The 23,568-nt window shown below is 33.0% G+C and overlaps 1 protein-coding gene across 15 annotated transcripts in view; it reads left to right on the forward strand.

Moving 5' to 3' along the window:
• Positions 1-23,568, forward strand: part of LOC122525885 (tyrosine-protein phosphatase Lar) — a 510,813-nt gene that overhangs the window by 460,287 nt on the left and 26,958 nt on the right. For all 15 annotated transcript variants that reach the window (XM_043648898.1, XM_043648900.1, XM_043648902.1 and 12 more), the window contains 4 exons: positions 9,140-9,322; positions 20,289-20,399; positions 21,175-21,450; positions 22,091-22,375. In XM_043648898.1, coding sequence (XP_043504833.1) covers positions 9,140-9,322; positions 20,289-20,399; positions 21,175-21,450; positions 22,091-22,375 — 855 coding nt within the window. The remainder of the gene's footprint in view (positions 1-9,139; positions 9,323-20,288; positions 20,400-21,174; positions 21,451-22,090; positions 22,376-23,568) is intronic.

Raw genomic sequence — 23,568 nt, forward strand, 5'->3', positions numbered from 1 at the left:
GCGTAAATTCAAACTCGCTTTGACGTTTAACGTATCTCTAATTTCTCATTAATCGCGTCACAATTTTCCTCTTTATTTTTTTTTATGCATCTTTCCATCCTTTTTTCTTCTTTCTTTTTCTTTTTCTTTCTTTCTTTTAACTTTTTCATTAAATTTTCTATCAATTTAACATGTACCTGTTAGGAACAAATCATTAGGAAAGTTGTATATGTAATGTTTGTTTGATAGAACGATAACTATTATAATGTAGGAATTTTTTATTAATAATTTACATTTAAATATAAAATAGTTTTGTTTACTTTAACACATTTTACATATTCATTATCTTTAATAAATATTACCATCCTAGTATATTTTTTTTAATATCAAAAATTCCATCAATTTTTTACCAATCTAATATATTCGAATATTTTTCTATGATAAAAAAATTCAGATTATAACTAAATATATTTGATTTGAAATAATAATTATTTTCGTATAATAACGAAATAACAAAGATATCACTCAAGAAAATATTTTGTAAATAATTATAATATATCCAATGAGATCCAATTGTTTGGACTCACTTTTCAAGTGTTTTGGGACACCCAAGTGATCCAACTCGACTCTTCCTGTCTCCATAGGGATTGAAAACTTTTCGACTAGCCAGTCAGCTCGAACTCTCTCTCTACTCTTCTTCGAAACTAGGCAGAAAAACGTAAGACTGGTGAACGGATCAAGCAATAAAATTGAAAGTATCGTCTAGAGTTCTAAGTTCTTCCTACCAAATCTACTTCCTACAATCTTCTTCTTCTTCTTCTTCTTCTTTTTCTCTTCTTTTTCTTCTTGTTTGTTTTTTTTTCCTATTTTTATTTATTTCCAATGTCCACTGGGAATTTTATAATCCATTGCTATGCATCCATCGCTAAGTTTATTTTAATTGAATAATATTCAAAATAATATTCTCATTGATAATGCTCTCTATCAAATAAAACCATAAAATAAACATTGTCAAACTGGTATGAACAAAATCTACTCAATTCCAAAAATCATTAAGGGTTCCCCTAACCTTATTATATTAATTCATGATAACAAAAAAATGAATACAGATTGCAATGGAAACATGAAAAAAAGAAAAAAAGAAAAGATCATCCCTTTCGATCGCGATAACACACCTCTTCGTCGTTCCCTCGTTTAACCTTTTTTTTATCATCTCACAAAAAAAAAACAAAAAAGGGACGAACATGAAGGACTAAAGAGAGAGAGAGAGAGAGAAAAGTAAAGAAAAAAGAGAGGAAATTAATAAAAATTCTCTCTAGTTTTTAGGAGAACGTAATAGTCGTAAATTTTTCAATAGAAATCTACGTAAGTAGAAGAAAGATTTACCCTTAAGATAAAAGATAATAGATATTTTCTTCTAAGATGATCTGAGACCGTTTAACGAATTCTTAAATACATCATTTTTAAGAGACACGGAAGAAAAACAGCTACGACTATTTTATACGACTATTTTAACGACTAATATACATGCATATTCATCCATCTGCGGATGTATGATGTATTTATGTGTGTGTGTGTGTGTGTGTGTAGAAAGATAGTGAATGAAATGTATTATACGCGTTCTCTATTAAAGGCTTTGAAAGCGATAAAGTGTGGACGAACTTTTTACGTCTACGTTATTTACGACCTTTTCAAGCCTCCAAGTTCCGTCTCTTTCGTTTTATATTCTTTGATAAAAAAAAAAAAAAAGAAGAAGAAAAAAAAAAGAATATGTGAACATAGGGGAGTGAGTGAACATGTGTGTACATACGTACGCACAAAAGGTTGCTTTGTCACGATGAAACGTCTATTAGTTTTAGCGTTAAATGGCAAGAAAGTGAACGTTTTGAAAGAATGTTGGTACATATGCGTGTGTAGTATGTGTGTATGATGTATATACACATACCTATGTGTAATACCTCTTTACCAGCAAGTATATTTTTCATTTTCCAACGTGACGTATCGTGTAAATATTGTACGTGAACAAAAAAAAAAAAAACCTTCAAAGTGTTCCGTCGAGTTGTTCGGAAAGTAATTTTGTTTTCTTTCTTTTTTTTTTTGCGATAACAAATAAAAAATGATTTTTCTTATATTTCTAAATCGAAGCGTTTCGAACGATCAAGGATTATCAAATCGGATATATTCAACTTCTGTAATATTTCTCGCGTTTGTGTGTTTCTTCCTTTATTTTTCCATCATCTTCTTCAATTGAGCTACAGGAAAAAGCTTTCCTTTTGTATTTTATAATTTATATATAATTAATATAATTATATATAATTAATAATAATTAATTCTATTATTATTTATATAAATATTATATATATATATATTTATTTATATATTATATATATATTTATTCTATTATTATATATAAATAATAATAATAATTAATTCTACTTTTTTTTTGTAAATCAATAATAAAATAAATCATAAATATATGTGTGCGAGGAATGAGAAAAAGTAAAAAATTAAGAGAGAAAATTTATTCGATAATACAAACGCAATCTATTTTTTCTTTTCTTTTTATTTCTTTTTTTGTCCAACGTGGCATACTTCGTAGTTCAAATAATGAATGCGATTTTGAGGGAGAAAGCGAACCACCAAGCATACGGGGCTGCTTCAAATATTTGAAGATGAGCTTGCGAGTATGTTAATCAGATAGTTTTTTTTTGTCCTCCATCTTTTTCGACAAAAATTCGTTCGAAAGTCACGTTTTCGTTTCATTTCAATGTTCAACCCCCAAACCCATATATTTGTGTGTGTGTGTGTGTATGTATAGGGGGGACAAAAAAGGGGATGAATAGGGTGAACATCATGGAAACGTATTGGCTCAATACGAGACGTTATTTATACGAAAGAGCAGGATTTTCGTTTCTCTCGTAAAATCCTTTTAGCATACATCAGGTTACATCAGGTTACATCGGGTCGTTATTGTTTCTGTATCACGTTGAGTTTTCACGAAAAGAATTTACGATTACACGTGAGTTTCGATGGAAGAAGAAAACGAAAACGAAAAAGAAAAAGAAAAAGAAAAAGAAATAGAAAAAGAAAAAAGCCCTTTTTAAGGTCGACATGCTCACGCTTTTATTCGGACGTTTCCTAATCCATCGATATTTCAAATGCTTTCTCTTATTCTCTATCTCACTTTATCTCGCTTGAAAAATCTTCTTCCTCTTCTTCTTCTTCTTCTTTTTCTTTTTCTTCTTTTTTCTTTTTTCTTGTTCTTCGAGTAAGTAGTAAAAATCTCGTTTGATTCCCGAAAGAAGATATACGAGAACGCGATTCAGACGTTAAAAAAATAATATCAAATAAATTGAAAGAAGGAAGGAAAGAAAGATAGCTATTCGATTTTTATCCCAGTGTCGTGATCGCATTTAAATCAAAAAAGAAAATTCGATTTTGTTTTTGTTAAATTATTTTACAATTCTAGAGTTTAATTCGTACAATTTTTATCTTATATTTTGTTTTTTTCCTTTTTATTTAAATCAAATTTTATTTAGAACAGAAGCTCGACCTGCAATAATGATTTATTGCAACGCAAATTTATGAATCGAATTCTTAGTGAATATAGAATGTTTATTTCATATTTTGTTTACTTCAAAAATCTTTGTTTTATTTTTCTACACGTATATATATAGAAGAATGCAAATTTAATTCATTTGATTCAGAAAATAAAAAAAGGATTGAACAAAAATTCGAAGATTTACACGAGAACACACGATTCTAGTTATAAAGTTTAATCAAAAAACAAAAAAATAGAAAAAGAAAATAAAAAAGAACAAATAAAGCAATGCTATTGTAAATCCTAGTGGGGTTGATACGCACACATATGTTGAAATAAAAAGATAAAATCTGTTGAAAAGAGAAATGTGAAAAAGAATCGATAAAAGAAATAGGAATTTATTGCAATACAATATTATAAGTCGAGCTTGTAATTCGTAAAAGAAACGATCAACATGGAATTCGACGAGTATTATCGACGAGCGATATGAATTGATCACCTGTTGCTTACCACCGAACGCCAAAGTACAATGTGTAACAAAGCAGGACAAAAGGCCATGTTTTATTCATTTTACAGTCGATCTGGCAGCCCACCGCCACCAATGAATCGAATCGAAAAGCAAACGAATCGAGAAGAACAGACGTTCCTATTCGAGTAAAATCGTTCGATATTCGTTTTACTTCTCTTTTTCGTTCTCGTAGTCGTCATTGTAGTTGTTCTTATTAATACTGTATTTTTCTCTTTAATAAATCTCTTGATGTTTTTCAACTTTTTTCTTTTGTTATACTTGGAAAGTAAAGTTACGTATAAATCTTTACAATGATCGGATAAAAATAATATATAGAAATATGTTTGAACTCTATTTTTATCGTTGGTGCATTATCAAATCTTTTTTCATTTTGTAATTTATTTATTAGAATAAATTAATAATTGAAAAGTCTCAGAACTCAATGTCTGACCGTATATATATCGTACTACTTGTAAATGCTTGACCAATTATAGAAACTCGACTCGTACTATACTTCGTTGATAAATTATCAAAATAAAATATGATATATAATATTAATTATAGTAAAATATAAAAAGAAACATTTATTTATCAATTATTATTAGATACTTTTTTATTTGAATTTATTAAATAATATAAATTTCTCTTAGAAATTTAATTTCTTTGACAACCTCATGTATTTTATTTTTGTTCTTTCGTGAAAAAAGAAGAACCTGCTATTTCTCGTATCAAAAAACAATTTCTTTATCACTTAAGAAGAAAACTAAACGAGCGATCGTAAAAGAAAAGAAAGATAGGAAGGATTGCAATAGTGGAAACGATAATCAAGAATGAAAGACGAGTGAGAGAGTTAGTCGTGTCGAGTATCAAATAGTTACTCTCACCACTTCGAATCGTCTTACCATTCTTTATTTTTTTCCTCTATCATTTTCTGTCTCTTATTTTTCTCTCTTTGAAATACCACGATCACGAACTCGTCACGTACTTACGTTCATAAACATAAAAAGAAGAATAAGATGAAAAGAAAGGTATACTGTATTCTATCGACTGATATCAAAATAAGGGAAAGAGAAGAAATAATATGAAAACGATGATACTATAAACATTGTATAGTTCATTTTTATGAAGGGAATGAGAAAGAGAGAAAGAGTGATATTAAAAAAAAAGAAAAAAAAAGGAAAATAAAATATTGAAATTTCAGTTTTGATATTTGAAAATAAAATATTACAAAGTGAGAATATACATAATGTATATCTTCAATATCTACGTGTATAATATTTTTGTAAACTCATTAATGAGAAGATATTCGATAGGTTTATTAAATGTTTGAGATAAATAAACAAAAAGACGGGAGGATTTTGTTGATATTTACGTGATATTTTGCTTTTCACGTATACGAATTTTCTATATGAAAGTTATGGATAAAAATATATATATATATACATATATAAATGCATTTGAGTAACGTAACGTAACGCAATATCGTTTCGTCAAACAACACAATATAAAACAACAATCCAATTGAATGCAGCACAACAGAATATAACATATGTGTTCCGTTACAAACATACAATTTTTGGGGAAGAAAAAAGATTGTTCGTTTGAATAAAATCGAATTCACGAACGATAACTAGACAATACTGCAACGCAAAAGTGTCTTCCATTTGTAAAAAGATTGTCTGACGTTTACCACGTATTGTGGTCAAGCGTTGTCATGGAAAAATATGGATGGAAGTGATCGAAAGAGAAGAAGGTAGTATACTTTTGAGGTTAAAAAAAAAATAACATAGAAATAGAGAAAGACCTAGAATTGTTGAGAGAGATAAATCGGAAGGATCTTTACTGACCATAACATATCCTTCTTATACTTTTTTTTATTTTTTCTTTAAACATCTTTTTCATAGATTTTTCCATCTCCACGTTTTTTTTACTATTTCGAGAAAAAAAAAACTCGCGCGAACAATTGACTATTTCCGTTCGTTCGATATAAAAAATTCGATATTTCCATAATAATTGATTTTAATTAAATAAAAAATAATACAACAGCCCGTGTTCGTTTGTGGTTGTGCGGCGATATAATTATATTTGCATTTATAAAAAAGAAAAAAGACAAAATAAATTCATTCAAATTGTTTTTGTTTCTTTCTTTCTTTCTTTCTTTTTTTTCTTTTTTTCTTTTTTTCTAATTTGACGAATAAAAAGAGAATTTTTATTAAATTTTCATTTGCGCGATAAAAATAATTGTTGAAATTTAATTATAAATAAGAATTAAATTGTTTTCCGTGTGAAATTTGTCGAAATTTAATAAACCGAAATCTATTTCATTGGCTCTTGTGGGATATTAGTAAATATAGAAAAAAAAAAAAGAAAAAAAGCTTTCCAAAGAAGGTAATTCTTCTAGATTTTTTTCTTATGCGTGTTTTACGATAAATACGATTCCAAGTGATACCTAACTTTGAAGAAAGAAATGTGAGAATAGAGAAAACGGACAATGTATATATAGTTCGACGTTTGACTTTCTGTAACTGTGCTTGCGAAAACGTCCTCCTACTCTTCTTGTATTGTTTGCTATTGCCCGTAGGGGATGATGGTGGCAAAGGTTCTATGAACTAACTGAAAGAAAAAAGAAAAAGAAAAAAGGGAAGAGATAGATAGATAGATAGATAGATAGATAGATAGATAGAGAGAGAGAGAGAGAGAGAGAGAAATCTGCGGGTGATTTCTATTGTCAGTACACTATACACTCTCTTTCTCTCTCTCTCTCTCTCTCTCACCGATATAATTGGCGCCAACGTATCGGATAACTCGAACGATAACGAGAACAAAAGAAAAGCCTCTTTTGAAAAAATAATTAACACACTGAAAGCAACGTCCTAAGTGACACGTTTGACAATTTGTTTATTCCCTAACTACCTAATTATTTAATTATAAAATGCATTATTTACTTTTCATTTTAAATATCATTACATTTTTCATTCGTATTTGTATTCTTTAATTTGATCACTGATTCCAATCAGTGATTCTAACCCCAATTAAATATATTTTATATTGTTAATTAATTTATTAGAAATTTGTAGTGGGTTGTATATGGCAATAACTTTCTTAACTTTAACGAGTAATTTTCTTTTTTTGTTTTCTGTGTGATATATTGTTTTAAATTTTATTAAATTACGTGGGTTGCTGGAATGTTTTTAACAATTCGCATGGAAAAATATTTTGAAATTAATTAAAAAAAAAAAGAAAAAAAAACAAAGATCCAATATTGAAATTCGAACATTTCAATTAGAATTATTTAGCGAAATGAAATATTTTATTTCATCAAGTTTTTTGCTTGCACATGTTTTGAAAAAATTATCGAAGGGTTCGTAATTAATTAAAAAACAAAAAGGAGAAAAGAGGAACCAGCGAACTCGACCGATCATTCTAAGTACACAGACATCTTTCAAAACCAAAATGAAACTAAAGAAAAGCAAGGAGTTTCGTAAGTTCAAGTACTATATCTTCGGACTGAAATTTAACTAAGAATTCACCCTAAGGATTAATGTAGTACCATCGTAATTACATGAAGAACAGGTGCAATGTAGGTCGAACCACGTGTATTTCGAAACTGTTTGGTTTAATCTCGTTTCTCTTTACTAACACTAAGATAAATCTTCTATCTCGTACACACTATTTATAAATTCGTCAAGTATCTAAAGAATTATTTTCCATCGCGAGAAGATTTCATGAAGATTTTCCATAGCAACGGATCCCTTTTATTTATCCCAACAAATATTTTATCAAACAAACGATCGGTTTACTTTCTTCGGGTGGTATAAATAATTTGTTCGGTATTTCAAATAGCACGTCAATATTTATAATTGATGGTAAAATTGCATTAGGATTTCGCGTACTAATATTTCATTATAAATACTGACTATCTATTTAAATTGTTTTTTTTCTTTCTATTTTATTAATCAATAGAATCTATAACACAACTTGTATTATTTATTTATTATAAAATACTAACCCGATAAATAAGATTATTTCGTTGTTCCGTTTATCTACAATTAGGCTCGTTAAAATAGATATCAAAAATAAAGTACAAAGAGAATATCGTACGATCGGAAAATTTTACAAAGTTTTCTATTTATTTGTGGTGTACTTTTTTCTCTCTCTCTCTTTCTCTCTTTATTTCTCATACGAAATCCTTTCTGAGGAAAGTTTAGCAAAGGATACATTGAATTCTTATCTCATCAGTGATGGCAGGAACACCGTAGCTCGCATCTATCCATATCCAGTGGAAGACTTTTGGAGAAACAGAAGCTTCCTTTTCCATGATGGCAAATGGAAGGAGTATTTGCGTCGGACAGTAGTCGAATGGCTTTTCTTAACTTTGTCTCCCTTGAGAGAGTAAAAGGGCTTTGGTTGGTCCTCCCGGATACCCGTAGAGAAGGGTCATCTTGGGATTTGCTAGATCTACCAACGTGCTACTTCTTCCTTTCAAATTTCTACCTATATTAACGAACGATCCAACAAACTTTGAACGTATTTCTATCTGTGCTTTAAATTATCTGTTTAAATGGTACTTCTGAACGATCATGCATGCGTTCAATATTATAATAAATTATCTTAATACTATACTAATTCAAATAATTATATTTAATTAATTCAAAATTATAAAAAAAAGAAAAAACATTCGATCGAATTTATCTAATTGTTAACTGATCAAAAAAGTTCGTACCAATTCTAGGTTAAAGTATAAATTATCTATTAGTACGAGTTACCTTGGTTACTTGATATTGTAATATATAATATATTATTTACTGATATCATGTAACCGAGAAAATTTGTGCTATAATATTTTAATTAATAAGTGATATACATGATAGAGACAAACTTAACAAATTATTGATACACTAAATTTTGTAGTTACTTGATATTAAAGCGTGCAATATATTTCTCTCTAATATCAGGTAACCAAGAAAAGTTTTGTCCAATCAATTGAAATATATGTATATTAAACGTTAACTTAGAAATGGTATAAATTGTTTTTCTATTATGAAATATTTCGTATTTATGACGAAAATAATATTTTTAATTGACGATGCGTATCGTAATTTTGATTACAGCGGAGAATTTACCACCCGGCTTTCCGATGATCACTCAAGCACCAGCAGCAAAGGTAGTAGAGATGGGTCGTAATGCTGTTCTGGTTTGCGGAGCTGTTGGTTCACCACCGCCCATCATCTCTTGGATACGAAATATGCTGCCCGTGGACATGTCCAATCCACGTTTCACGATTCTAGAGCCTGGTAAGTAGTAAAGATCAGAGCTTTAGCCATCGGTGACCCGTTACCTTCGACTTCATAGTCCGAACACGTTCGAATCTAACTTTGCTCATCCACTCTCGATCAAAGCATGATAGAATATCAGTACACCTATGGGAAGATCAAATCACGACTAAATCTTTCCAAAAAACGTTCATCTCGAGTATTATTATTTTAACGAATTATTTCATCACACATATATTACAATTTTTTTTTTCTAATCCCCAATCTAATTGATATTCAAATATTTTTATCTGTTTTTTTATTTCTTTATAAATCTTCTAATTAATTGGATATATTTTCAACATTTTTGATCAATATTTTGTTAGATAAATGATTTGTATTTATGTATCTTTTTTCCTTTAAATAATAATTTTAGCAGTATTTTTTTTCAAATATTATTAGATCGTTAGGAAAGTAAATAAGTACTGAGTAAATAAAAAAAAAAACACAATTATACGGACTTAATTACCAATCTAATAAATGATTTGCATTTATAATAATGGCAAAGGGTTTTGTCCAAAAAATATTGAAAAAAAAAACACTACTCCCAATAATAAATAATAATCTTAAAAATATTCAAACCTTGTATTTTTAAATAACGAAAAATGATTTTCAATAGACATATATAACGCTTAGGGCTAAACATATATATCCTTTGAAGAAATATCCATATAAAAGAAAAAGATAGAATAGATTGAAAGTAATTTTAGTAGAAAATATAAAAGAGTATATATACACACACACATATATATATACATATACATATACATAGGAGGAGAGACGTAAGATAAGTGATCGGGGAACATGAGTTTTCGATGAAAAGAGGATATCGAACGTGGAAGAATAAAGTGTTTGAGCTCGTCTAGAACGATAGAAAAATAAAATAAAAAGAAAAAAGAAGAATGAGTAGGAAAGAGGGTAAGAGGAAAAGAGAGAGAGAGAGTGACGACGACGATGACGACGAGGGGCTTCGGGGGAATAGGTAAAGAGGGTTGAAGAGAGGAAGAGGGTGTCGAGCCCCTGGCGCATGTCATATCTCGTTGAGTGCCAGAGTGCGTAAGTCACTGTCAACTCGCAGCAGCGTTGATCGAGTGGTCACGCGATATGGGAACATTCAGTACATCCATCTCGTTTGCCGAGAGCACACCTGCCCACTTCGCGAAGTACACTTCGTGTCTGGTCATATACGGTGCTCATAAGCGTCGACTATTGGTTCGCGTTCACCAACACCAACCATATCACCATTACTACTACTACTACTACTACTACTAGTACTACTGTTAACCTCATCGTAGTTACCCCTCATCGTCGTAGTTGTCGTCAGATACTCGTATCCAATACTCTTTTACTCCTATCCAAGCTACTTTTCCCATAAAACGTATTCCACCTACTCATGGCAACTCACAGAGTTATATAACATCGGCTGACACGATCCTTTCGATCGATCAGATGAAGATCTAAAATAAGAGAAAGAAGGAAGAAGGGGGGGCTGGGGATGAAACTGAATTTTCAGGACATCGAAATTTTTACGTCAACCTTCTTTCTCTCTATCTCTCTTTTTCTCTCTCTCTCTCTGTGCGTCTGTCTGTCTGTCTGTCTATTTTTTTTCTTTCGTTTCTTTCCATTTCTCGTTGGAATCGGTTATTTCAGATCATATTCCCAAACGTGACATATCGTGATACGAAAAATTCGAGGATAGATCCGAGAAGACGTTTTTCGTACTTTAGATTTTTGATTCTACGAATAGAACATATCAAATTTGGACAGATATAGTTGTTTTATTTAACACCGCGGAACGAACCATTGCAATTTGTCAATATGACAAATTTATTATTCTTATTTCTCTTATATATAATATGTATTACATTATATGAAAATAATAATTATTCGAGTAATATTTATTTGTAAGCAGCAACCAACCTCTTGCATGTTTACTATCGTAAAAGTAAATATAGGTACTCGAATAAATATATTAAACTTTGCTTATTGTTTATGGCATTTGCTTTATTAAATATATCGGGATATGGAATAAATGCTGAATCGAATAGATAAACACGGATTTATTATCATTTAATTAGATACTTTATTCGATAAAATTACATTGCCTTTAGAATACCATTATTGAAGTTAAAAATAAAAGAAAAATTAATATTTGTTCGACCAAATAATTACCATTGAATCTAATAATAATAATAATAATAAATAAATAAATAAATAAATAAAAGGTATCCGTCAAATGTGGGCATATATCAAAACGGGTCAATAATTCCGGTCTTTTAAAAGGGAACATATGATTTCGTAAAGAACAAAATGATAAAAAAGAAAAAGAAGGAGTAAATTCTCGATCTCTCGATTTAAATGGGGGGGGGGAGAAAGAAAAAAGGAAAAAAGAAAAAGAAAATGAAAAAAGAAAAAAGAAAAGGAAGTAGTTATCTTGGGTAAAAACGGCCTCGTTTTTCGCACGAGCAACGCAGCGAAAAACGCGTCATCGTGGGCATAGTAAGAGAGAGAAAGAGAGATAGAGAATAAGGGTTTCACTTTGTTTTTATCGTCGGGTGCGGTATCATTATCGAGCGAGGTACGTCGCGTAATACCCGGCATGCGCTGCCGTTATTCGCTCGACTATCTTTACGGCACACGAAGCTCGCAGTTTTACCGCGACGTGAAAAGTATACATTAGAACGTGGTAGGAAGGATGCATCCCAGTAAACCAACCACCCATCCTCCCTCCCCCCCTTTCCAACCATTGCTATGTGTTGCAACTTGCAATTAGGACGTTACCCGATGCAGCGTCTCTTTTGTTATTACGAGATAGATAAATGTTTAAAAATTGTTCACTTGTTTTTCCATAATACTTTTTATTGTTATTATTGGTATTGTTGTTGTTGTTGTTGTTGTTGTTGTTATTCATGGTGATAACGATGGTATTTTTTGTTAAATCTAACCGTATAAAATCAGTCAAATTGTAAAACTGAATAATAAATATTATAATAATAATAATAATAGTATAATAATAATAATAATAATGGAATAATTTGGAAATGAATAAAAATAAATGGTTGACAACCTCTGTTCAAAAGACAACACGCATCAGTCACTAACTCGCATATTATTCCCATGTCTCATAGTCACTTTTCCTTCCTGCCGATATCATTACCTGTTTCACCATACGGTATCATCACTTCTCTTATACCATAAAATATATGGCTTAATGTACTGCAAAGAGTAGATCATGAGAAAACGTTATGCCCTTTTCTCTCTCTCTCTCTCTCCCTCTCTCTCTTTCTCTTTACGCGCGTATATACATACGCCAACCTTGACGGTATAAAGTTTAACCCCTGGAAAATGGATGTACCTAGGTAGGGAAGAAGAAAAAGGTTGGAAGCATAAACGTAGTGCGTCTGAAGGATGATGTCCATCGTGCCGAAAGGAAGGCTTTCATAAATCCTAGAAAATCACGTGTAAAACGTAAGACGCATTTAAGCTCATACTTTTCGATATTCTTTTTATTTTTCGATACGTAAGCAACGACGCAAATTTTTATCAGGAAAAAATTGTAATAGTTTGAAGTGGTACGAGGCAAATTCTCATATATGATCAGACATTTCTAAGTAGTACGAATTTAATCGTTCATTATGATCAGATATTTTTAAGTAGTAAAATATAAACCGTCTTTATATGATCAGACATTTCTAAGTAGTACGAATTTAGTCGTTCATTATGATTAGATATTTTTAAGTAGTAAAATATAAACCGTCTTTATATGATCAGACATTTCTAAGTAGTACGAATCAGGCGTTCATTGTGGTCAGACATTTTTAAGTAGTATAAAGCCACTCGTCCTTATATTATCAGACATTTCTAAGTAGTACGAATCAGGCGTTCATTGTGGTCAGACATTTTTAAGTAGTAAAAGGCCACTCGTCTTAATATGATCAGACATTTTTAAATAGCACGAGTATATATATAGTCAGACATGTAAACAAAAATTTATTATGAAGATATTATTACCAAAATAATTATCTATGATGTTAAAACTTTTCGGTACAAATAAAATGAATTCGAGCATATAATTGGGTACACATTAACATAATAATAATAATAACGATTTCGTTAAAGAATACATCGCACGCATCTCGAAATAAAGTTTTGTTTGTTTGTTCCTTTCTAAGGAGAAGTTTGTCCCGGTTTAATTAGATTTCTCCTACTTTTGCGTAAGTTAAATCAGTTTAACGTCTCATTTAATCTTTAGCAACATTTATTAAAGGTCTCGATATAGTTGTAGATAATATATTCTTATTTCTTTTTCACTAATCCGACCAACTTTCCCTCTTTCTCTTTCTCTCTTTCTATTTCTCTCTCTCTCTATCTCTCTTATCGTATAAATTGTCTCTTTCAAAAGGATGGGAGGATAGAAAATACAAGAGACATGTATAGAAGCATAGGAACTTAATATAACCAATCATTAAATTATATTTCACAGTCTCCGTTTAAGCGTGGGAAGTTTAGGGTTACGTCTAAAGGGAATAAGGACGAAGTAAAGGAATAAAAGCAGCATGGATATAGAAGCTCGAGAGAAAGAGAGAATAGTTAACTCTTCGTCAACACTCGTAAAATTTCAACCATTAAAGCTCGTTGGCCTACAGTAGAGTAAGTGTAAAAGAGAGATACAATAGAGAAGGAGGAGAAAAGAGGGTAAAAGGGGTGCGAAGAAAAGGGATGATTCTAAGTTCGAAACAAACCTCGAGAGTTATATGGGTACAACAGGCAAGGCTTAACACCTGTGCTGAAATTCCCACCGTTCTTCGGCTCTTTTAACTCCCCCCCCTCCCTTCTCACCCTTTACTCCATTTCTCTCCATCTTTCTTCCACTTTCCTAGCAGAAACATCATCGCGAAACAAGGTGAACCTTTCTAGCACGTTTCAAAACTCTCAGTAGGGACCTCTTGCTAGACCAACCAACCAACTTCGCACGGACCGTCTTTTCCACCTTCGAGTTAAACTCCCTCGCTCCCTTTCCCTTTTCCCCTTCCCATTGCTAAACCAAGCGAAGCAACGAACCCTTCGAGAAGCTCCCTTAGGACCATTAGACCACCCTTTCCCATAGGGAACTTGACTTATAACGCCGCCTATACGAACGGAACTTGAGTGAGTTACCTCACCCTCGACCAACCACCTTCTGCAAAAACCACCCACCTATTCCTTCTTTTTTTCTTTTCTTTTTCTTCCCAGAAACCAGACGAAAAAAGGACGAAGAAACACGAAATGTTAGCTGATATACATATGTATATATGTATATATATATATACTTATGTACTTACATACCTTCGAGACTTTGCTCCATTCTTTCTCCCATTTGACGAATATAAAAGTGGAAAGAAAAGTACTATAGCTCGAAACGAATACATAAGATTGGTGTTCGTTACCTTAAACGAACCTTTGTCCCGTTATTCTCCTCTTTTTAGCCACAATCCTTGAGAGTACTGGGTTTCTTATGCAATCATCGTCTATCCAAAAGAGAATTGTTCTTCTTTTTCTTCTTCGATTTTCTCGCTTTGAAGTTCTTTACGAATCATGACATTTTGCCAATTGTAATAGCAGATATACATTTACTTCAGTTATTCCTAAGTTATTCCTTATTTTAATAATAATAATAATTATTATTATTATATATTATTTTCTGATCGATTTCTTAACTTATTTTAATACACAGAATGTTTTAAAACGAATAATATACAATCCCGGTGAACGAGGAGTAATTTTTATAAACCGTATATCTTTCACGATTACAATAAATCTGAGGAAAATCTTCGAAATGTAGAATTCACAAAATTCTGCTACGAAAGAAAAAATATTATTCCTAGCCTGTATATCATTGAATTACATAACGCATAAAATCGGGATCATATCAATATTGGTTCCTTTTAACAGATCGATAAACCTATAAGTATACACACACATATACACAATATAATATCATTCATCCGATCATATTTTGGTGTTCCATTTGCTAAGTTTCCAATTTTAAAAGAAACTTGCCTTCAACTCGAATTACCTTTTGACAAAGTGGGTAATGAAAGGAAAAGAAGAGAACCCAGCCGAGTTGGTTTACAAACGTCAGGTTTCTACGTTATGGGGTGGTAGTTGTAGTAGTTAAGAGGGGTGAGGAAAAGGGAGAGGAGTATTAGAAAGCAGGTTGTTAGTGAACGCATTCGTAGCTTGCAACTACTGCTGCTGCTGCTACTGCTGCTGAGGTATTTTGTACGATTGCAGCAAAGGTAAAGCACGAGACGTACTGGAAGACGAACGACGTTCTCGCTCGAGTGAACGCTTAAAGCATTTTACCAAAGACATTCCTGTGCCCGCATGATCTTCCGTTTACCCGCACCCTTGTATCCGGTGGTGCCATCCTGCTAAACGCAGGGGAGTATTCCGCTTTTGACGTTAATGCGGCTCACGTTCGGCTCTTTGATTAGTCGAAGTAGAACGCGATCGTACATCTTCCCTTTCCAATCAACCCCTAAAAACTCCGCCCACCTCTATTTCTCTCTCTCTCTCTCTCTCTCTCTCTATTTCTCTTTCTCTTTTCTCCCATCCCCTTCTCTTCTTCCTTCCTTTCTTCCTTCCGTACTATTGTCGAGAATCTTTGGCGAAAATGAAATCAAGAATTAATCGTCATTATCTATGTGTGAATTTAAACTGTGCGTTTTCAGAAGTTTGACAAATATTCCAAGAGTTTTATCATAATTGTAATTTAAGTATTGATTTATTCATTGAAACCACGATCGGAATTCACTACGTAGGATAATTAAGATTCATTCTTTTTAGAATATTATGCAAGAATTATTGAAAATTTACTTACTCGAAAGACTGAGAATATTTCAACAGTTAAGAGACTTTTTCTAGTCTATACGCGATGCTCTAAAAAAAAAAAAAGAAAAAAAAGAAAGAAACAATCAGGAATGACAATGACATTTGAATTGAATTACATGTACTATGTCTGTCGTGAAGGAAAGAAAAAAAAAAAGCGAAAAAAAATATGAATATTGTGATTGAATGGTCGTATAAGGGGAAGAACAAAAAAATGAAAAGAAAAGGAAAAGAAAGAAAATCTTTCTCGAAGAAAAATTCGTCTAAGTGAGATCATTCGAAGTTAGGGGAGTGTAAAGGGGAATGAAAGACGAAGGCGTTTTCTTCGAAGCGTGCCAAAGGAGACGGGTTATGGGGGGGCATGTGCTAGGCATAAATATGTATACATATTTATGGGATGTCGTGGTACGTAGCAAAGGAAAAAAAATAGGAACGAGAAGAGAGAGAGAGAGAGTAAGAGAGAAACAGGAAAGAGAAAGAGGAAGTTGAGACGACAGGAGAACCATCTCTCTCCCTCTCTCTCTCTCTCTCTCGCAGACACATACACATATACACTCTCTTTCTCATATACACCTTTACTCCGTGCACGTTTTCCACCTACATCGTATTTGTGAATCAATATTGAAATATCTTTCCTTATATTTAATATTGCCAGAAGAAGAAGAAGAAGAAGAGAAGGAAGAGGGGGAGGAGGGGATTGGGGTGGATGGGTGGAAAAGAGTAGGGCAAATGCGAAATATAGTCACGACGCGTTTCCACGGATGTCTACGACGATAGTCTACACAAATGTAACATCGTTGTAGGAAACGTTTTTCACGAATATGGCATCCAACCTCGTAACTACTCACCCCCGTGGTATCTTGCGAGAGGAAAAATAAGTGAGGCAGGCTTTGCCGATAATGAGGGGCTGGTGGTAGTTACTCTCTCGCTGAGGGCTCAGGAAAAAAAGTGCGGAGAGTAAATTTGTGTCTGCTGCGTTTAGTAATAGTAGTAGTAATAGTAGTAGTAGTAGTAATGGTGACGGTGGTGGTGATGGTGGTAATAGCATGTTCTATACTACGAAGTGAGAATTCGATCTCGATAGAATTCAAATAACGAATATGTTTACACTGAAGGCATTCGATCGTAAAGTATACTTCTACCTGTCTACTCGTCGAGACTGTGTTTGAGCAGAGCCTAGAAAGAGAACAAGTAGATATATAATATATATATGTGTGTGTGTATGCATATACTAACCCATCAGACTCTTTCTTCCCTCTCTTACAATCGGATTTCGTGATTTAAGTTATTTCAACAACAATCTCTCTTACCCCTACTATAATAGAAGATACAAAAATATGATAATTTTTTGTTCTCTCTCTCCTATGAAAAGAATAGTACAAAAATATTTTTCCTCTTGCGAGATATTTTTTTGCTATTATTGCTTTTTTTACGTTTTTTGTTTTTTGCTGTTTCTTCTTCTTCTTCTTCTTTTTTTTTATTTGTTGTTTTATTTATTTTGAAACGTTTTAACGTATTTTGTTACGCGAGGTAACGTCAGAGTTTCATCTTTTCTATAACGTTGGTATACTCGTATACATATATACTGCATTAGAAACTGTCAGTACGTTTCTAAACACGATTTTCGTGAAAATGTTCGCGTGCGTCGATCATGTACAATTCATAACAAGACAAGAATAAGAGTGAGAGAGAGAGAGAGAGAGAGAGAGAGAGAGAACTTCTTCCTCCTCGACTAAAACTCATATTACCTTCTCCAAGTTAATCGTTCGTCATCGAGAGTAGTTTACTTGTAACTTTACGTTAACCTTTAAATACATATATATATATATATATCTTTGATCAATCTATTTCATGATGTACAAGTACACATATAGATACCTAGATACCTAACTTAACTATAAATTAGTATATCAGTGTAGAGAAGTTTCAATATTCGAAACATGTAACGTAACAATCTTTTATAAAAATCTTTTCATAATAATGTGTTGAGTAATGTTCTCATAGTTATCGACAACTTTAAGTAGTACGAATCAAAGTTCTTTGTCAGAAAATCAGACAGACTTTAAGTAGTACGAATCAAAATTTCTTACATGGTCAATTACATTCAATATATATATATATATCTTATACATTTCATCAAAGCTAACTATTATAACATGCATGGGGGGGGTGTATCCCATTCGAAGGGGAAAAAAAAAAGAAAATTGAAAAATAAAAGAAAATAAAATAATAACTGCTTCCGGCTTATTCGAACGGTTCTTTAAAGGAAAAAGGAAAAAAGGGAAAGAAAAAAAAAGAAGAAAAAATAAAACCATATAACTTTTCCGTTGGGTGTGTAGTGCTAACAATGGGCACGTGACTCGAAGAAAGATCTCTAACGTTATGACCACGCGTTCTCTTTCCTGCTCGGTTTACTAGAAATTGTAGATGAGGCACGATTACGTATTCCGATCGTACAAGATATCAGACCAGTACCTACCAACCTTCTTACTTCGTGTGATGGAGTGTTTTCTACCCTTTGCGACCCTTCAACACGACTACCCCTCCTTCTTTCCTCTCTCTCTCTTTCATAAAAACTTCCTCGAGCTAAAGAAGAAGAATAAAAATGAGAAAAAAAAAAAGGAAAAAAAAGACCATATAGGGAAGAAAAAAAAAAGTCCTATGACCCATTATTCCCCGGTTAGAAACTATCGAAATTGTCGATGCTAAAGTAGGTGGTCCACTATTCTTGCAGGTTGAAATTAAGCAGGTTGAATAGGTAATGGCAGGAGTACTATCTGACTAACGTTGATTGCAGGTTCGATTCCACCGTTGATTGTGCTACCAAAAGCAGACCTTCCATTAGCAAACGTATCTACGTTCTTGTCGAGCATGTTTTTCTCTCTCTCTCTCTCTCCCTCTCTTTCTCTAACTGTGTCTTTGCATACGATATAATCTAGAGAAAAAGAAGGAAAAAGGGGGGAAGCGGGCAGGGGACAGGGGGAAGGGGGAGAGAGAACAACCCTTTTCGAGTTCACTTCACAAACTTCGTTTCTCGAAGAAAGAGAAGGCCTCGTTAAGACCAGCTTTTGCCTTTTTGATATCTCCTCTCTTCTCTCTCTCTCTCTCTCTCACTCTCTTTTCCATCGTGGTTTATCTCATCCCCTCTTTCTCTCTCTCTCTCTCTGTCTTATTCCTTTGAGATCGATAAGAGAAATTTCTCGAGAATACTCCCTTAAGATTTTCGATTAGTATTCTCAATGATGAACGAGACGTCGCGCAATTAAGAATTGCAAAGATTCTCGGGAGAATTGCTTGGCGCATTGTTTACTCAAGCGAATCTATCCCTCCCCCCACTCCTCCCCCTCTTCCTTCTCCTCTTTCTTTTCCTTCTCCTCCTCGTAGTCTGACTCGCGAGAAAGGAAAGAGATAGGAAGAGGAAAAGAGAGTAGAAACGAGGTGGTGGTACGGTGGTGGTAGGGTGGTAATAGGGTGGTGGCAGGTGTGTATAGCTTGCGAACTTTCGTTGGGAGTTAAATTATACCGGAGGAGTGACGTCGGGCGAAGATAATCACACGCCTCGCAACAGCCAGTTCATCATTGCGGTATCGTGCTAAGGGGTTGATGCATCGTCGAAACCTTGCACGAACTGGCCGAGGGTGATGAGGGTATAGAGGGTAATGTTTGCTAGTCCCATTCTCCCTCTCTCCTTTCCCCCCCCAATCCCTCTCCCTCCTCGTTCCTTTTCTCTCTCACTCACTCGCACTTTCACAACAAACCATGGGGAAAACACCTCCACGCCTCTTCTCAGCACGGTAGGAACTCTATTAAGCTACGAAAAACAAAGTAAAAGGTTCATAAGTCAAGCAGAATACAGACGTTCGTTAACTTATAACCCTAACTCTCGTTTCGTCGTTCGTTCGAACGATTTTTGTTTTTTCTTTTTTTTTTTCATTTCTTTTTTTACTATCGAATATTTCTCATAAATATATTAGGTTCGTTTTAATGTGACTAAAATTGTACGTATTATAATAGGAAATGTAATTGTACGTAATGGATTATTTTTGATATTTTTCTTTTTTTTTTTCGTTTGTTTCAGGAAAATTGCAAATTGCCAACTCCATCAGCTACGATCAGGCAAAATACGAATGCGTTGCGAACAACTCTATTGGTACGGAATATTCCAAATCGACTATGCTCTATGTTAAAGGTATGTGCATTTATTTATTTATTTATTTATTCATTTATTTATACGCGTGTATGTGTATTTTACATACATATTGGAAAGGATTTATACTGCGTGCATGTATATGTAAATACACGTACGTACATATATATATATATATATACGTTTGATTATATACGTCGGGAATACATATTGCAACGAGACATTACGAAATTCACGCTCGTATCAATCGAATTCAATGCGCTTTTCCAAGGCTCGCAAACAAACGAGATTTCCGTCTCTTTAACGAATCCATTAGATACGATTAGGAAGTCGCACGAAATAAACCAATGTTGTACTATAACGAAATCATTTTCCCTCCGATCGATAATTAGCATTAACGTAGTAAACGTAATGAAAATTGTTGGTAGACGATGATTAAAAACGTATGTCAGAGAAATAATCGATGAGAAGTTAAACACTGGTCAAATTTTTTTTTTCGATTCGAAACGACCATTACTACTGCGATACCATAAATTTTTTAGCCGTTTTTTTTTCTGCCAGTATCGAGATTCTTCCTGCTGCGTTGATAAAAGATTCAACGGTTCGAATGGTTGGAAAAATACGTTGGATACGAAAAAGAGTAAAAAAAAAAAAAAAAGGAAAATGAAACTACGGAAGCATGGTAGAACAGTACAAACGATACTATCCCGCCCCGTCCTGCCCCTTGCTTCCATTCCCACTCCCCCTCCCCCAGATGGATGAAGAGAGAAATAGAAGAGTTGTGACGACGACCATTAAAAATGTATTCTGCTTTTAGTTCGTCGAGTTGCCCCGAGCTTCTCGATACCACCACCACCCGTGAGCGATGTCACGCTAGGAGCTTCCCTGAATCTGACCTGCGTTGCTGTGGGTGCACCGATGCCCGTGGTACAATGGCGAAAGGATCCAGCCACTGACATAACTCCTGACGACAATCTTCCAGTTGGCAAGAACGTTCTTTACCTAACCGACATTCAGGAATCGGCTAATTATACTTGTACAGCTTCGAGCAATATCGGTGTCATACATGCCACGTCTATGGTGAAAGTTCAATGTGCGTATAGAAGGAAATTAACATACTGATTACTATATGCATGTGTGTGTGTGTATTCTAACGCTTAACGTCGCTCCAAAGACTTAACCTTACCTTCGATCGAGTAACCTCACCCTCCAAACCTCATCCCCTTCTATTCCTCATTCATACTTATTATGGATCGTCTAATATAAATCCCATCCATCATGAAAGCAACGCGTCCTACCTTCCACCAACACTAACGTATAATCCTAATAACTAATTGATCGGCTTACGCTTCTGTTACTATCGGTCCATCGTATATGCTGATGATGAAATCTTCCTTTTATTCGCATCTCTCATTTTCAAGAGATAGAGAGAGAGAGAGAGATGGGGATGAAAATTGAAGAAGCAAGCTCTTATGAATATACATAAATCAGCGATTTTCAATCTTCTTTAACCAAGAAACTCGATAAATTGTGATTTAATTGAAATCTATGTTTTACTGAACACTTTCTGACAATTTTATAAGAATAAATTATTTTGATTGCTTTAATATAAGACACTTTTTGTCTCTGGTAGGTTGATAAACGCTGATATAGAAAATGTTTCTTATATTTGTATTATCAGGTATTATACAAAAATATTAATAATGTTATAATCTGAATAATTGTTTCTTCAGCACTTCCTAGTCCACCGGAAAACATTCAAGTGTCCGACATCACTGCAACCTCAGTAAAGTTAAGCTGGTCGTACAAGGGACCAGACGAGTTGCAATACTATGTAATCCAACACAAACCTAAACAGGCTAATCAGCCGTTCACCGAGATTTCCGGTATCACAACGATGTATTACCACGTCAGAAGTCTTAGTCCCTACACGGAGTACGAGCTTTATGTGATAGCCGTGAACCACATCGGCCGTGGTCCCCCAAGTGCCCCGGTGACAGTCACCACTGGTGAAACAAGTCAGTAAAACATAACGATTATCATCAATCTTATTTTATACATTTTTTATTTTTTTTTTTTTTATTTTTCCTATATATATATGTATTTTGAAGTACATATAATTATATTTATCGTCGTTCTCTCTCTTTTATTCGTTTTCTTTTTCATTGCATAATATTGCATATTGCATAGAGAAAAACAAAAAAGCCTTTACCTAACGTTTGTGCAGCAGCTTTAAATAAAATTCTTTATTCCTTTCAGATTCATATTCTTGTTTCTGTTTATGCGTTTTTAAGAACGAATAGGATGATTGGAAAATCAATTTGTTCAAAAATAATTATATAATTAAATATAATATATATATAAATGTGTTGCGTTAGAAACGAGAATTTGAAATAAGGACGAGAATTCAAACTCACTCGTTTTGTCTGCCTTTTCTTTAGTTTTTTTTTTCCTTTTTTTTTAAAAAAATCACAAAATTATATCAGAACCGAAATCTCGTCCTTGCATAGTAGATACAAAATAATTATACGAGTGACTACAGCTAAAACAAGGCTTTAATAATTCACATTTTCATTTTCGCACTTTCACGAGAGAGCAAAACTCATTTATAATTAAATATATATACATATAAATACATAAATATATACACTCATATATACACTCATATATCTATCTGAATATAAAAATAATAAAAAAGAAAATCATAAATGCGTGTAAATATTACAAGTCATACATTCATACATAAATACAATACATATATATACATACTATATATATATACATATATGTATATATATTTAACATACACTTACATAAATTGCACGTTCGACTATACAAAAAGATATTAAATAAAAAAAAAAAAAGGAAACAGAAAAAAAGAACTTAAAAGAACACTTCCCGATCGTCTCTCGCGCGAATGAAACAACACGATTACTTGCGAGGGGACATACTAATCTCGGTACGGATAAGGGTAGTCTGATTGAAAAAAGAAAAAAAAAATGAATTAACAAAAAAAAAAGGGGGGAAAAAAAAGAAGGGTTTTACAGATTTTTTGCACGTAGAACGTAGTGAAACTTTTTTGTGTCGTCGCGCGAGCGAGCGAGAACGAGAGAGAGAGAGAGAGAGAAAGAGAAAGAGAGAGAGAGAGAGAGAGAAAGAGAAAAAAAAAAGAATTTTGACAAATTTTTTGAGGGAAATTCTACCTTTTTTT

The sequence above is a fragment of the Polistes fuscatus genome, unplaced genomic scaffold (genome assembly GCF_010416935.1).
Source record: "Polistes fuscatus isolate 324 unplaced genomic scaffold, CU_Pfus_HIC Scaffold10, whole genome shotgun sequence".
Classification (NCBI taxonomy): domain Eukaryota; kingdom Metazoa; phylum Arthropoda; class Insecta; order Hymenoptera; family Vespidae; genus Polistes; species Polistes fuscatus.